The sequence below is a fragment of the Triturus cristatus genome, chromosome 3_1, assembly GCF_964204655.1.
Source record: "Triturus cristatus chromosome 3_1, aTriCri1.1, whole genome shotgun sequence".
NCBI classification, from domain to species: Eukaryota; Metazoa; Chordata; class Amphibia; order Caudata; family Salamandridae; genus Triturus; species Triturus cristatus.
The window spans coordinates 391,077,788-391,095,117 of record NC_140583.1 but is presented as its reverse complement, the minus strand read 5'-3'; the positions used below and the strand labels follow the sequence as shown (position 1 = coordinate 391,095,117).

The window sequence follows — 17,330 nt, the reverse complement described above, 5'->3', positions numbered from 1 at the left end:
TTATGCATAATGTGGTTCATGCCAATTGAAAGTATTGCCTCTATGCTAAATGTGTTTCTATGCCCTATGTTCACATGTTCTATGCCCCAGGCTCAGGATGTGCCTAATGTGCTTTTATGCCTAATGCCATGTGAGGATGCTTTCTGGTCCTACCTAGTGCTAATGTTTTCCCCCGCAGGCTTACATCGTTGGAGTTCTGCCTAATGTTGTATCTATGCTTATGATTATGCAAATGCTAATGTGCATGTTTAATGTGATGTTCACAGGTCTATGCCGACTGTAGTTGTTCCGGCCTAATGCTCTATGTTATGGATAATGTTTTTCCCCTAAGGCTGACTGCTGATGGTTTTGCATTCAATGTTAATACTTTTTTCCCCAATGCCGGACGACGTCTTTATGCCTCAGGTGAGGCCTCATGGCGTGCAAGCATGTTTTCCTTTCAGGTCTGATGCCAATATGCCCTAATGCTGATGGACTTTACATTTATTCTTTCTGTGTATTTGTTATGGTTCGGGCAGCGGCCCGATTGGCCCTGCCGTGTATATAATCCCCCTGTAAATGTCTACCTGATGCCAGTTGGCACAGTGTTACAACTGTGGTTGCCTTATGACGTGTTCGGCATAATACATATGCTGGTTTTTCACCTAACCTGGTGTGGTCTCGCTTTTGTAGTGTGGCTAGTGTGTCACCTGTGAGTGTGCTGCCCAGATGCTTTACACAATGCCTCCGAGTTTGGCCTACCCGCTCCGCACCACGCTACCCCGTTTCTAACACCACTAAATCAAATAACGCAACAAAACAACTAAATAATGGTACAACACTGAGCATTCAAGCTACTCACGGCAGATAATGTTTTTTATAAATAACTGATTGTGAACGCTGCACTGTCTGTAAATGAAGAGAACACAGAGTATAGCAATCCTACTGACTAAATCAGATACCCTTTCAATGCTGCTTATAGTTGGCAAGACACTGTGAATACCATAAACCATAACAAAAAAACCAATGAAGTCAGTAGAGAATCAAGTATCTCAGTGTCTAGCATTTAGAGAGTTGTATGTCACTACCACTCATGCAGTTACAACTCGTGTCATTACAATGAAAGCATTAGATTAAATCTACAATGCAGCTTCATAGGCAAGATACAAACATATATTATATATATATATATATATATATATATATATATATATATATATATATATATATATATATATATATATATATATATATATATATATATAAAACAGAGAGGTTGCCGCTCCGGATGGTTGCACTCGCCGAAGGTCAGGTCACAGGCAGGGCTGCTGAAACAGAACATCTCCCCATTAACGCACCGCCTACGCGTTTCGGGATGTCTCCCTTCCACTGGACGGCTTTTACGTTGAATAAGGAACGCCAGCAGTTTTCAAAGGGACACTCCCATCTTTATTTGCAAGTTAGCGCTGATGTTAAACAGGTGAGTAATACAGCGAGGCATGATGGGAGTAGAAGTCCTTGTAATTTAAATATCCATGTGGATGCCAGCATTGTCAGTAAAATAAAAGTTCATGGGACAAACGATGTCGATAAAGCTTCCCTGTAATACAACGACCCCTTCAGCACCGCTATGCTTCAGAAATCCTTAGCTGCGGACCCACTGGGGTATTGTGGTGGTGCAGACCGTGGCCAGGACTTGGCCACAATATGTGAAAATAAAGAGGTTGCCGCTCCGGATGGTTGCACTCGCCGAAGGTCAGGTCACAGGCAGGGCTGCTGAAACAGAACATCTCCCCATTAACGCGCCGCCTACGTGTTTCGGGATGTCTCCCTTCCTCTGGACAGCTTTTACGTTGAATAAGGAACGCCAGCAGTTTTCAAAGGGACACTCCCATCTTTATTTGCAAATTAGCGCTGATGTTAAACAGGTGAGTAATACAGCGAGGCATGATGGGAGTAGAAGTCCTTGTAATTTAAATATCCATGTGGATGCCAGCATTGTCAGTAAAATAAAAGTTCATGGGACAAACGATGTTGATAAAGCTTCCCTGTAATACAACGACCCCTTCAGCACCGCTATGCTTCAGAAATCCTTAGCTGCGGACCCACTGGGGTATTGTGGTGGTGCAGACCGTGGCCTGGACTTGGTCACAATATGTGAAAGCAAAGAGGTTGCCGCTCCGGATGGTTGCACTCGCCGAAGGTCAGGTCACAGGCAGGGCTGCTGAAACAGAACATCTCCCCATTAACGCGCCGCCTACGCGTTTCGGGATGTCTCCCTTCCTCTGGACGGCTTTTACTTTGAATAAGGAACGCCAGCAGTTTTCAAAGGGACACTCCCATCTTTATTTGCAAGTTAGCGCTGATGTTAAACAGGTGAGTAATACAGCGAGGCATGATGGGAGTAGAAGTCCTTGTAATTTAAATATCCATGTGGATGCCAGCATTGTCAGTAAAATAAAAGTTCATGGGACAAACGATGTCGATAAAGCTTCCCTGTAATACAACGACCCCTTCAGCACCGCTATGCTTCAGAAATCCTTAGCTGTGGACCCACTGGGTTATTGTGGTGGTGCAGACCGTGGCCTGGACTTGGCCACAATATGTGAAAACAAAGAGGTTGCCGCTTCTACTCCCATCATGCCTCGCTGTATTACTCACCTGTTTAACATCAGCGCTAACTTGCAAATAAAGATGGGAGTGTCCCTTTGAAAACTGCTGGCGTTCCTTATTTAACGTAAAAGCCGTCCAGAGGAAGGGAGACATCCCGAAACGCGTAGGCGGCGCGTTAATGGGGAGATGATCTGTTTCAGCAGCCCTGCCTGTGACCTGACCTTCGGCGAGTGCAACCATCCGGAGCTGCAACCTCTTTGTTTATATATATATATTGTTTTGAGTTTTGATGGCTGCAGCCATGCACCAAATCTAAGGGCACGTCATCGTACACGGACTCATCAATGTCCGTAACTTCTCTTCACACTACCTCGTAAACGCAAGGAAGACGACGCTTACTGGAACGCTGTTCAGAACACCTTTATGGGTGTGCTACCCGGACGAGTTTCATCGGCTCTGCAGCCTTGTTCACAGCTCAAGAAGTGCCATTATTTTACCATATTTATACAGGTTGCTATGTGACATGTCAACATATGTGAAGACAGGCCACATAGTTACTTATATTAATACATCATGGCATGAAGTTCAAATTGTATACACATAAAATAGTACACATTAGAGTGAAACTACGTAGCATAATACATCTTAAATTAACCATGTATAATATTGGACAAAATTTCACAGTAATAAAATTCCACCACAACACAATTCATATTGCTAGTCATTGCCACGTTATTGTAGGATTAAGCGCTACATTATTACCGCTGACTTATATACCCCATGGTAGACTTGCCCAATTTAACATATTTGTGAACTATGCCATTGCTGCAAGTGTAGACAGACTGCTTAATAGCTCGCGATAGTTCACCATAGCATAAACTGCATTTCATATGTATACTAAAAACAATAACTCCATTTTCAGAAAAAACTCACAGTGCAACTCACCATGCTAAAGTCCACATGAGTGGAAAGGGGCACAAACATACCCACACAATACTGAATTGTGCCACAGTGGCTGTAAAATTCATATTGTTAAGTGTAAAAATACCTGTGATAACATTGTCTCACTTAACACTCTATGTTAATATCAAAATAGGTACTGCGTGATTAGCGCCAACCTACACAGCATAATGAGCTAACCAATTCAACATATTTATCAAACATTGCATTGATACCTATTTTGTAATTAAGCCCAATCGGGAAGGCACTGCTGGTGCTACCTTTCTAGGTTATACACTACGTTATTGTTATGTCAGTCTGGCTCACGTGTAGTGTCCTTACTACTAAGTCATAATGTATAAAGTGCAAAATGTGAAACCAATATGTAATAAACTTAAACCTTCAGTTTCTTGGGAGGAGTCACCATTCACAGTTTGCATATTATGAAATTCAAGAAAACTACCAACTGATGGAAAATGTTACAGTATACATTGTTACAGATGTGTGTGCAAATCTTACTCCATATTGAGGTCACCTGGAGTCTTTGCATTCATCTCTATTATGTATCTGGACTCAAGTTGCCTCAATTATTTCTCCTTATCTCCTCCTCTGGCATTTGCAGCAATCGCTTCCACCACAAAATAGGTCTGACCTACCACTGCACTTCCAAGTACTTCTTCAAAGTGTCGAGCTACCAGGTATGTTCCATCCCGTTTTTTATAGCTCATAAGTGCTGGAGGATCCTTTTATATACTTGCAGTTTAGTACTTCCCACATACATTAAACCGCACTGTAAGATGTACTGCGTATCCAGTTTTACAGTTAAACTGACCTTTTATGTGCTTCACATTTGGTACTATAGGCGATTAGTATTTGGCAACATTTTTGCCACATTGGCATGCCTTGCATTTACCACATTTTCTAAAGCCAGTGTTTGGATTTAGCGAAAATGTTTGATGGTTTGCTACTTTCAGGTCTTCTTTTAACTAGATCTTCCCTCACCGCTCTGGCTCTCCTGAAAGTTACTCCCCGTCTTCTTGGTGCCACCTTGCCTACTATGGGGTCATTCCTTATTAAGTACCTGAATTATAGATCGCACTGCTCCTTCCTTTCTGTTATATGTTGTAATAAGTCTGAAATGTGGATCAATCTTGGTTAGCTTCTCTGTCTCTTTTCTCTTGAATAGGAATTCTTCTCTGGGTCTTGATTTAGCTTTGGTTTTTGCCTCCTCTATGCTGGTGCGAGTGTAGCCCCTGGCTTTAAATAGAATTGCCAGGTCCTCAGGGCCGGACTGGGAACCAAAACCGGCCCTGGCAAAGTGCTCGGCCGGCCCCCCTGGGGTTTGGGGGTGTCATCGAGCTCTTTGCCGGGGCCGGTTTTCGGCCGATTTTGTCACAGGGCCGATTTTGCAGTTAAGCTGCAAAAAACGGCCCTGTAACAAAAACGGCCCCCAGGGGCCCAAAACCGGCCCCCACCCGTGCGGCCCACCGGGGGATTGCCCGGTGCCCGCTACGGCCAGTCCGGCCCTGCAGGTCCTTCAATGCTACGTTCTCTTCAGTAGTCTTGGTACAATTACGCCTCACCCGTATTGTGAAAGTATGTGTCAAATTCAACTCATGGGAAATTTAGCATGGCGTGTTATTCTATGAGTTTTTTCACTTTGTGGCACACAATACTTTTTGGCAACTTTGAGGAGCGGCACTTCTACAGCCAGAGGTATTTACAAAGCAGGGACACCCGGGACCCGTAAGGTGCGGCTTAAGAGTTTCAGTTCTCCTTGCTATAGATACAAGTGAAGAATTACGTTGTGTGAAGTACATTCGGTGTACAGTATACCAATAAAATGCATGCTTGCTTCTTAAACCCATCTAGGGTTGAAGTATTTTTCTCCTATGGCCGAGTGGTCTTCTGTAACTCTGTCTACTCCCCTATGCTCCAGCTGAAGGGTACATCCGCGCCCAAGAAAACAGCACAGACAATTATCAAATATTTTTAAAAGAAATGAATATTTTAAATTGAGTTCTGGAGCTGGTGGGTAATGGCCAATACTCAATGTGGTAATTCTGGTCTTAAGATTGAGATACTCTTAGTTCTAAGTACTAACAAGTAATGATGATTCGGTAGGAATTCCAAAATGATCTCCTCCAAAATCTGTATACTAACAGGAGGAGGGAAAGCCTCGAAGGCACCAGTTCGATTGACTGGTTAACCATTCTTGGAATTTTTACTGTTATGAAACATGGGGATATGAGCTGTCAGAAGAATTAAACTCGACAATTTATTGACCGGTTGAAAAACTGAAGTCATTTCAAAAGGATGGGGGTCAAAAACAACTTACAACTCTTGCACTTTCACTATATCTGCATTTGTAAGGTCTCGTGTAAATTTAAATTTCCATTAATTGTGAAGATATTACCCAACTCCCTAGTCACATGCCTGGGAGATCTGGTCACTGATTATTCGAAATCCAACCGATTTCTGCTCCATCGTCTTCCACTTCCAAGAAAATCAAACAAAATACTGAAATTGTGCCGCCTTACCGAGCCTTCTTCCAGACTAAGTTGAAGAGTGGCATCCCCTGGCTTGTAATCCTTGCGCAGCTCTGCCGATTTCCAGACTTCTTCCGGGTCAGGTATCCACACTCTGGCAAACTGAAAGGGAAATGAAGAAGAAAACTTTAGCAATCTTTCTGAAGGAAGGCAGAAATTGCCACAGCTTTATACAGTCCAACACTGGAAAAAGCCACTGGCTCCATTACAGCAGCCGCAGTCTAAGAAATCAGACACACAAAATTGATTTCTCCCACTTCGCAGCTGTTTGCTACAGCAAAACAAGAACAAGCATAGAATGCAAGTACAGAAGGAGGGCAAAAGTGCACGTACTGTTTTTCAAACTAGTTTGTTCCTTGTTTGTGAAACTGATGTTTTATGAAAAATAATTGACCAACAGGGGCCGTATTTCATAAAGTGCCCCGGGGGCACAATCGGAGTTTGAGCCCGCTTTGCGCACCCCTGGGGCCCTTTGTTACTGCAGAAGGGGCAGCTGACGCTTTTGCAGCCCGTTCTGTAATACACATAAAGCGCCAGCGCTATCTTCGGGGGGCGTTTCCTCATTTGCATGGGGGCATGCCCCATGCAAATGAGGGAATCCCTTTGTCTCTGCCCCCGCGCTCTATTACAGATGCAGGCCCAGAGTAAAAGAAACTCAGACTCCCTGAGAGCAGCCCTCTGGAGGGGGAAAGGAGACATTCCTCAGCAGGCAGGTGTGGTCACTGACTGCACCTGTCTGCAAGGGGATCTTTAATCCCCTTTAAACGTATAGGCGGGTGCCACCTGCACTGTGAAAACACGGAGCGGCTTTAAAGCAGGCGCTCGGTTTTTAACATGAATGCGCTGCACCAGGGCAGCGCTAGTTTGTGGCTGCCTTGGGGGCAGCGCATTCTATGTAACAACGGCAATAGCAGAGGAGCGTCGCCCCACTGTTTGGCTCAGAGCCAACAAATGAAAAATAAAACGATGTTGTAGCATTGTTTTATTTTTCATTGCTGACTGAGCCAGCATTGTAAGGTGGGGCGGACAGAGGAATGGGAGGTGGAAGGAGTGCTAAGTGCGCATATGTGTTTTGGCTGGCCCTCTTAGGCCGACCAAAACATACATGTGCACTTAGGTATTGAGCGGGCGGGCTGGAGACACCCCACAGACTCCCTGACCTGAGCGGAGCGTCTTTTCAGCCCACTCAGGCCAATCCCCACACTGCTTGTGTGGTGATTGGATGGGAGTCTGTGACAGAGGCTGCCAGGAAGAGAAGAGGAAGCGCGACGTGGGAGGCAAGGCGGCTGTCTGTTTCAGGTAAATTCTTTTTTTTTATTAATATTTTATTACTAACCCCTCCTGCGTTCCCTCCACCCTTTGTTTATGGCGGCCGCTGCTGCTATGTAATAGGGCGCACTTTCCCTGTTCGCACCTGTTTTAAGGTGCGCCTGGACGCAAACAGAGACGTGAGTCCTATACATAATATGGCCCCAGTGAGGCATCTACTAACTGTGATCAGAAGTAATCAAACAAATAATATTAAATATTACCATGAAATGACAGTGTGAAATTCTTTATTGGCTGCACTACCACAACCTCCAACTTATATGTTTGGTGATATTATAATAAATCAAACTAACATATGAAGCAGCAACTGCATAATTGCTATGAAAACAGTCACTTGCAAAAGCAGTGGGTCTGGCATTGACTGCCAGCCTTTTGGCTTTGTCAATGGTTTTTTGTTTCGTCATAAATATTGGAAAAGTTTATTGTTGGGGAAGATGCCGGGCCCTCGACGATCTAAAACAAAAAACACTAGCTTTAAGCAAAAATATTTGTAATCTCAATAAGCACACATTGCCATAGTAGTTCCTCGCACGGAGACAAACTACTTTGTATGTGGCTCTGTTCTATGTAAAAAAGAATAATGCTGGCACTCACAGTGAGGTTAGCTAAAGGCTAAAGTGGGTTGACCCATTATCCGATGTTTTATGCTGTAGTGTATGGAAGAAAAACGTGAATGACACAATAACAGATCAATGGATGAAGAGAGCTGGTTGAAACTCCCTATAAGTATATAATGCATATAATTTTAGTAAAATCAAAAGGTCTTTCAAAGTCATAACATGCAATGCCAGACCTATAAATGACTGCATAAGTTCATATTGTGAAAGCAGTTAATAAGCAGTCGGATTCCAAATTACATGCAACAACAACATAAACTTACAAGGGAACAGCTGTCTTGTTAAAGGGCCATGTAGACCGGATTAAATGGTTTAAGGGGCAAAAGACAAACTCACTTATACCAAGAAATTAACTCTAAGGGCCATTTTACTCTCACTACAAAATGTTTATGCAGCTATTAAAACACATTACGCAAAGTCCCCCGCTGGTGTGAGGTCCTCCTTCAGTGGCAGAGACGAGGTTTGGGGCACTGCGCAGAGGAGGATAGGGGACTCTGGAAGAACCCCACTGCTGCACCATGGGACTTGTGTGGTATTCCTTATGGGCATGCTGCATTGGTAATCCCAGCTGTGTCTTGATTAGACACGGCTGTGGGTGTCACTATGATGAACCCATGGGGATCCAATGTGATTCCTTAAAAAGATGTCAGTTGGAAGGAGATCTGCTGATGGATGGCTGGGATCTTCTGTGATTAAAGGAACATGAATCGTTAACTGCTTTCCTGACTCTTTGTACTCCAACGGCTCATGGAAAGAAGATAACTTGTATTGCCACACTGGGGTAGTCAGCAGCCTCAGAAGATCCCAACACCAAGAAACAACCCTGCTCATGGCAAGAAGGTAACTTGAATTGCCACAACTTGCCTTCCAGGAATATGTAAAGGATAACACTAGACCCCAGTAAACAGCGGGGTTGGAACACATGGTACCCGTGCCTCTTTCCACGGTCCACTTATCACAACACCCCTGAAATGTCCTCTGCCTCCATCCTCACACAGGTGTCCAAAACATTTCAGGCCTATTGAGCGGACCCTGACAATCAATATACAGTGGTGTGGGCGGGGTCTGCGATAAACAACTCTAACTAGACTGTACATGATTTCCCACTGCCTCCCTTCATGGACATCGCCAGGCTTGTTGGATTCCAGCTCTTGTTTTTGTTACCAGTTTTTACTTTTGACTTGCGTATTCACCTGTATGATCCCTTCAACGCCAATCAGGATAGTATTGCCGAGGCTGAAGTAGGCAGATGATACAATCGCTTACCAGCTAAACTAATACGAGTCATTGTAGACAAAGACACCTCCTGTCATATCAATGTAAATATCATGTCAGTACGACTAACAAGACGGCATTGCATATTATGTGTTTTACCTACAACAAAATCACAATAAAATTGTTTTGTTTTCAAACACATTACTCAAAGGGGCTCAGAGGAATGGCATCACCTTATTTGTCAGGGAAGGGGTGCTTGACATAAGACTAATGAGTTATAATTCGACAAACAAACTATCTACATCTTGGGTTCACAATATTAGACTGCACAAGTTTTCCAAAAAGAAGATTAAATCCAAAACACACAAAGTAGTAGACATAAACATGTTGAAATGAATCGGGCAGAAAGGTGCGTCTATATATGGTCCTCGTAATAGGCAACATGAGAATGCCTAGCTCTAGCAGTATGCGACCACTGGGACTTCTCTAGCGCTATTCCAGTAGGATACAGGGAGAAGCTGCATGCAGCATTAATATACCTTCGCTGTAGCACCACGGCAGTAACATTACCTCAGGATTCATTTGCATTAAGTCATTTCCTAAGAGCAGGACCCATACCCCTTACTCTGCCAGCGCCATGTGTCTATACTGGATAGTAGAACAGCTGAGGCAGGGCATCACCACCATGAATATCATCATCCGGCAGACGCGGCAAGAGAGCGGTATATCAGTGGAGCACCTATCTCAGGGCCGTCTCAACAGCATTATAGGCCCCCGGGCAAAGCAGTGTACTGGGCCCTGCCTACACAACCTCTCACAGGAATAAATATGTTTAACGGAAAATCAGTGTTAAATTCTGGTCTGCATGAGGCCCCTATTCTCGTGGGGCCCCAGGCAACTGCCCATCGGGCCTATGTGTTAAGATGACACTGACCTATTCATCATGGTACAGTGGCATGTGTCCTTACGTTCACACCAAAATAAAAGGGGAACCAGCCACTATCAGCCAGTTGTACGCTATGACCCTAACGGTAAAGTAGACAGTGGGGCCAAGCTGATGCGGGCTACTTCACATTGTCCATGAGAATACAATGACTTCATGAAGCCCCTTTGCTGCAGAGATTTAACCTAAGGTGGTGAGGGGGGCTGTAGTCACCTCCTCAGCACACCTAACACTAGCAGCAGGTCAGAACCCCAAAGTATTTGCAACGGATTGTCCCAGTCACAGGCAGTGGCTCTTTGGGTGGACGCTTGTGGCCAAGTGAAGATATGCCACGATTGCCTGTAATCTAAAATATTTTCAATTGTTTGCATCCTGAAACTGGTATCAAGGTTCACTTTAGCAGCAGTGCCGACTCCTAGCTTTTGTTCTTAGTGCTATGAATGAATAATTAGTCTTTGATGAGAGGTGCATGATTGCTAGTACCATAAGTGTTCTGGAACATTGACTGTTCTGTGTCTACTGAGTTTCAGTAATCTTGGATGGCAGGATGCCAGAGAGGCAGGATTGCAGTGACTGATGATGGCTTTGCTGGTGGACAACGCATGGGTGCATTGTGTGTTACCCAAGCAAGAAGAGGTTGCAACTGCTGACCTTCAAAAGAGATCGTTAAAAAGGGGTCTTGGTGGGTCTCCAAGTGAGGTCTTATGAGAGCCAGGCTGGAGTTAGCCTAGTTTGACAACAGGATAGGAAGGATGTAAAATAGGTCAGATTTCAAGTAGGTAAGAGACTCCAGTTCCGCCAGTAAGGTAATGGAGTACAATCCTGCGGTCTATGACATAATACCCCTAGAAGACATGCAGCTTCTTTGTCATCTGCTTTGTAGGAGTCTTCACAGATTATTAAAAGAGCCATTTCCAAAGTGCAACCAGAGCATAAGAGACCACACATTTTATCACTAAGGCTACAGTGAAGAGAACTGCACTTTTTTTGGCCTTTTTTGTTCAGGACAATTGATTTTTCACGGCAAATGAACACTCCAGTTATAAGCACTATCTAAACTAAAAATAAAGTTTCATAAAAAAAGAAATCTTAAATATATGTTTTTAAATAGTAGGTCTGATTCACTGAAGTTTGAGAAGCCCAAAAGAAAAATGTACGTTAAGATATTTTCTTACTAGTCAATATCGGCTACCTAAACTACAAAGACAGAACTTATTACTTAAATATGTGCCCAATACAGTCATTCATTCAATATATACTGAAGCAGAAAAACCAACTAATACACTAAAACTTTCATAGTACTATGGATTCCAATCCCCCCTCCCAAATAACAATAGCATTACAGGGGCTGGAAGCTGACATATTTGCAAACATAAATGGAGAACATTTATTAACATCCTATGAACACTTTGGGATTCATGGACCTTACGCAAAATTGGAGCATTTGCGAATGCAAAATAGCTTTTCGATATGTACAAAACCCAAATTGCAATTTAGTAACTTGTTACAGGATCACAAAATAGGTTTGCGACTACATACTGAATTGCAAATTGAAAGGGCATTGTTTAGGTTGTCACTTCCAATTTACTAATCCCGATTTACAATTTCCCTATGGTTTGTACAAATGGTTTGCAATAACAATTGTTATTATTGCTCTGTTGCCACCACCTCAAAGGAGGTGGTAACCCACTCAAAAATGGGAAGGGGTGCCTAAGTGACCCCTTTCCTTTTGACAATGTTGTAAATAACATTTTTCCAGGAGTAGGCATTGATCCTTGGGACCAATGCTTACTCCTAAAAAAAAAAAAAAATGTAGCACCTTTTCTATTTCTATTTTTAAACGTATTCTGTTTTCCTTTATGAAAAACAGTCTGTGTTTAAAAAATAAAGATTACTTTATTTAAACGCAATCACAGACATGGTGGTCTGCTGACCTCAGCAGGCCACCATACCCCAGATGGCAGCAATAATACCAGGTCTCAATTATCGACCTATGTTATGCATATTAATGAGCATAAAATACAAAGAGAGGGGCCCCTCAGACCAAAGGGACAGGGCACCGAATAGGACTTAAACGTCAAATATATAATTCCCTTTAGGTTCACTTATCTTACAACCACTCCACATATACTCACATGCATGAAGACAGTCCTGAAGGGAGCACAAATTGGCAGGATATCGGAAAAATGAAAGCTCCAGATGGCGCATCGGGCGCTGAAAGCTGTCGGCTGCGCACGTGAACGCATGCGCTAGGCCGTGAGGCAGCACTTTCAAAACCCGTACACTAAATGTCTCGGCCAGACCAGCGCATGATCAGGCGAAACCTAAAAAAAGAGAGGGGTGAGGTAGAATCAAGCACAAAAAAAACCTTGTTATCAGCAAGCCTGGCATTCGACAGCGTGTTATTATTTATGGTGAATTGTCTCGAGGAGTCCATATTGTAGGTCTCTATAGAGAGATGTTTTTAATGTAATTGAATGTATGGTTTTTTATACAATAAATGAAAATAGTTTTTTTAATTTGTTAACGACTGATTGAATTTTGTAACATTGTGATATAGGACCATCCAGTGTTGGTTTAGCAAAGGGACGGTTACTTATACTATTCGACAGCGATCACAGCGGGATTCTAAGAAAAACTTTGGGCCAGCCCTTTTTTCAGTAAATTAAGAACTGATTTCAGTAGTTTTAATTTTGTTCTGTCGTCATTTTTAAGGTCTCGCCTGACCCAGCGCATGCGCTGGTCTGGCGAGACTTTTTGAGAGGGCTCCAAAAAGTGCTACCAGGCCAGCCTAGAGCTACAGTGCATGTGCGCGGCAGCGCGCGCCGCGCTTGACGCGAGTACTTTCACTTCCGCTTTGATGTTTGATCGCAATCACTTTCGCGGCCGCTTGGCATAGCCAATAGGTCTCGCTTTTGGGACCTTAGAAGTATTTAGTTATGCAACCAGCAGCGCTCCGTGGAGGGAGTTCCGTGAGGCGGAAAGGCGGGGCGGGGGAGGGGCAGGGTGGGGGGTACTAAACACCGGAACATGGATAATTGGAGGTAAGTAAACAATTAAATACATAAAACGAATTTCGTAGCGCGCCCTGCATCACAAAATGCGGTGCAGTGCGCGCTACGAAATTTGTTTTATTTATTTAATTGTTTACTTATCTCCAATTGTCCATTTTCCGGTGTTTAGTACCCCCCACCCTGCCCCTCCCCCACCCCGCCTTTCCGCCCCACACAACTCCCTCCACGGACCGCTGCTGTATGCAACTGTTGCATGGCTAAACACTTATAAGGTCCCAAAGGCGAGACCTATTGGCTATGCCAATTCTGGTTTACTCCTTTTCTTTGCGAATGGAGCTGGACTAAGGCAAAGTGTAAAATACTTCATTTTGTTTCCTCCGCGCCGTCTAACCCGTGCCTCATCCACGAGGTACGAGGCACACCCGGAACCAAAGCAAAAAACACACTGCAAACTCTGAATGAACTCTTTATTAACTTCTGATCGCACACATGTACGATCCGGGGATTACCCCGGAACCCGTTTGGTGGTTGAGTTCCTCCAGGGGACTCCAGGTTAACACCTGCTTGGAATAATTTAATTGAAAAGCTTTAATCCCAGCGGGAAGTTGAAAGTGACTTCGCGGAAAGCTACTTATCAGCGCAGAGTTAAGTGGATCGTTACTGCACAGCCAGTGGCTGACAGCGCGGTTTGATCCCCGTTTGCAGACACGATCAAGCAATATTGAAATCTAAACAGCATTCTTTATTTACAACCACAAAATACAATTAGAACGATCACGGCCAGTGCAATTAACACGATCACAAAAACGAAATAACCGTTTTTAATGTCTAGTCTCTCCCTCCGATATAAACAGAAAGGTGTACCAAGTGTGCAAAGGTCGCAATCCAAGCTAGGAACACGGGCCCTGTAGACCCAAGATGGGTGGTCAGACTCCACCATCCTTGAGAGGCAACGGGCCTCTGCAGCCGCTGCACTGTTGATAGCACCGAGCGCCTACAGCAGAACTTTAGCTTCATTGCAAAGTTTTTAATTTTGGTAAAGTCTTTCATCCCTTGAGAATTATAGTCGAGGCTATTGATACTTTTCGATTATTCACCCCTCTCTAAAACACCTTTTACCTAACAAATAGCAAAGAAATATATATACATTTAATGGCTGGCAAAACCCATTTAAACGAGCAATGTACACGTACACTTGTTCAGTCCCCCACCAGGATGCTCTGCTGTGCAGCTTGCTGGGGTGCTTTTTTTGGGGATATTATTCTGTTTGTCTCAAAACCCCTATTTTCCTCTATAAAAGGATGTCATTTGTTAAAACATAGGGTGGGCAGACGTTTTCCCTCACACCGGATCCATGAGGCAGCTGCTAGTATGAGCTCTGCTCTTGAAAATATAAAATCCCTGGATTGCAGGCGTATTTTACACCTTTGATAGGATGAACGGTAGACGGTTTCAAAAATGTATCATTGTTTACTTCCCTCATGCAAACAATACAGCACGATTTTTCATCCAAAATGCAGCCTGGTGTAAAGGGGACGTTGGTCCTTTTTTTTTTTTTTTTAAATGGGTTGCTGCTAGCAGGAATAGCGACAAATAACCCAGAGCTGCCTGTAGACAATGCTGACAACCAGAGGTGCGCCCACTTCTCTCATCCTCTATTTAGACACAGGAATGTGTGATTCAGAGTCCACCAAATCACCCCTGTACATAAGAAGGGAAGCCGCTGATCGCCTTGAACGTGCACCGCTCTGCCATGTCTGAGAAGCCACAGGTAGGTGTGCAGGGCTCCGGAGGCTGCTTGCCATCCGTAGCCACCATTATCAGCTAAGAGACAGGACACATCAGAGAAGATCATTAAAGGGCCTCCCAAGGTTTGGCTGTAAAAGGTAGCAAAAGGCGCCTATTGCGGAGTTAGAGAAACCCCATGAATAGGGTGACCAGAATTTTAAAGCCAAAAACCGGGACATTTCCCACTACAATTTTACTGCAACCCAATGCACAGAATGACAGTGCTCCTTAGGAGAGAATTACAGAAGAGGCAGTAAGAACATACATAAAATGCCATTTTATGACCTGGCCTGGCAGTTCGGGCTGGACTGTTCCCATGGGGCACAGGGTCAAGACTGATTTGCATATGGCTTGGTCCAAACTGGAATGGCATGGTGAGCAAAAAAATGATGGATTTAGGCCCAGATCTCTGTACTGGGGTGAATGTATGACATTGTTCTGCATTCTGTCCATCAATTGTTCTTTTCGCATTTGTCACCCGGAGTGGGACGGGTATGCCCAGACATGCGTACCATGCTCTCCATGCCACTGGAATCAAGCTATCCTTGCTGATGATGGCTGAAGGCCCAAAACCAGTCCTAGGATGCTTGTTTCCAGTCCAGGGAGGACCTGGCCTGGCAGTTCGGGCTGGACTGTTCCCATTGGGCGCAAGGTCAAGACTGATTTGCATATAGCTGGGTCCAAACTGGATTGGCATGGTGAGCAAAAAAATGATGGGTTTAGGCCCAGATCTCTGTACTGGGGTGAATGTATGACATTGCTCTCCATTCTGTCCATCAATTGTTCTTTTTGCATTTTTAAAGGCAGTAGCATGCCTGTTAATTAAATTGCTTTCTTATAGCAGCTGCTTACTATTCCTCATTTGCAAAACATCAAAAGATACCTCCCACCGTTTTCAGCCGACCCTCTCTGAAAACCGGGACATGAGCTCAATTTCCTGAAATCAGCGGGGACAGCTGGTGAAAAACCGTGACTGTCCGGGCAAATCCGGGACACTTTGTCACCCTACCCATGAACCGACATTCCATGATGTAGCCTAGGGACGCAGATTTATCAGTGGGACACGGTCCAGCATTTGCTAGTAGGGTTAGAAGATATATGACAGACGTTCTGGTGCCATTCTGGTGCCGAATGTGTAGGGAAGCATGAAATCCGTCCAGAGTGTAACCTGACCAGCCACCTCCAATCCCAGTAACCCATTGTATTGTATTGTATTGTAACGTTTATACAGTACTAACTATCCCTTTGTAGAGTGCTGAAGTGCTTGCTTACTGGGTAGCACACTACAATGTGTAAGGGTGTTTTCTTGGAAGTGTGCTGTCTTTGTTTTGATCCCATGTGAGTAGTGTTTCCATGTCTTGAGCGAGGACCACCATGGTGCAGTTATCATGTGATCGCACAGCATTGTGATGGATAAAGAAGTGTGAGAGACAAGCACACACTTTATCGTTTTCAATAAGCTGGCAGCTCTCAGCAGGTCTGCAGACTCCTTTTTGGTATTTCTTATGTTGATAGGCCACTGAGCTGGTGACTTCACTGTGTTGTCTATTACGAGGTACCTTGTTTAAAGTTTATGGTACTGAGTAGGCATAGTTTTAAAGGAGAAGTGGTGGGGAGATCTGCTGGGATGAACTTTGTTGATCTCCTCTAAAATGTGATTGTCACTGCAGGATGCCAAGAAGTGGCTGTAGTGTGTAGTTAGTAGAGACCTGCATGGTGGACTCAAGAGTCCTCCTGTGGCCAGCGACATGTGACAGATCTCTGTAGTTATTTCACACCTGATCTGATGGTAGTGGGTGGTTTACTGCTGTGCACTGGAACAATATTGGGTGAGGGATATGGGGGTGAAATGAGAATTTCATGCACTGGCTGGCAGTATCAATAGATGTGATACAGAAGATTAGGTATTGTTAGGTTAAAGAAGTATGAAAAGGAAATGTTGTGCTCTTTGAAGTAAAGTGTGGAATATTTGCAGAGCTACAATTATAGGGATTAAGAGCAGCATGCATTAGACTGGAGTAGGCTGTACTCAGAGAGCTTAGGCATGCAACAGATAGGAAGGAGAGAAGGGAGTTATTTGAGAGAAAAAAAGGAGAGTTTGCAATCAGAATTTTAAGGGAAGGTTGGTTTTCATGCAGGGTTGTTTTGATTATCATGGAGGCTTTCTGAGATAGCATGCAAAACTGTATAAGGAAACAATATTTGCAGGTTAAATTCTACTCTACACCACAAGAAACACAGCACACACACAAACCACAGGGTAGATACAGTTAAGTAAATCTGGTTTCATTTTCCTATTAAAACAGATGGAAAGAAACCACTAACACCTCTGGTGATTAGGAGA

General features: G+C 43.9%; 1 protein-coding gene across 3 annotated transcripts in view; it reads right to left on the bottom strand.

Annotated features, from left to right (window-relative positions):
* MYO5A (myosin VA) overlaps positions 1-17,330 on the bottom strand; it is an 847,747-nt gene that overhangs the window by 590,210 nt on the left and 240,207 nt on the right. For all 3 annotated transcript variants that reach the window (XM_085644171.1, XM_085644172.1, XM_085644173.1), the window contains exon 2: positions 6,072-6,182. In XM_085644171.1, the coding sequence (XP_085500297.1) occupies positions 6,072-6,182 (111 nt within the window). The remainder of the gene's footprint in view (positions 1-6,071; positions 6,183-17,330) is intronic.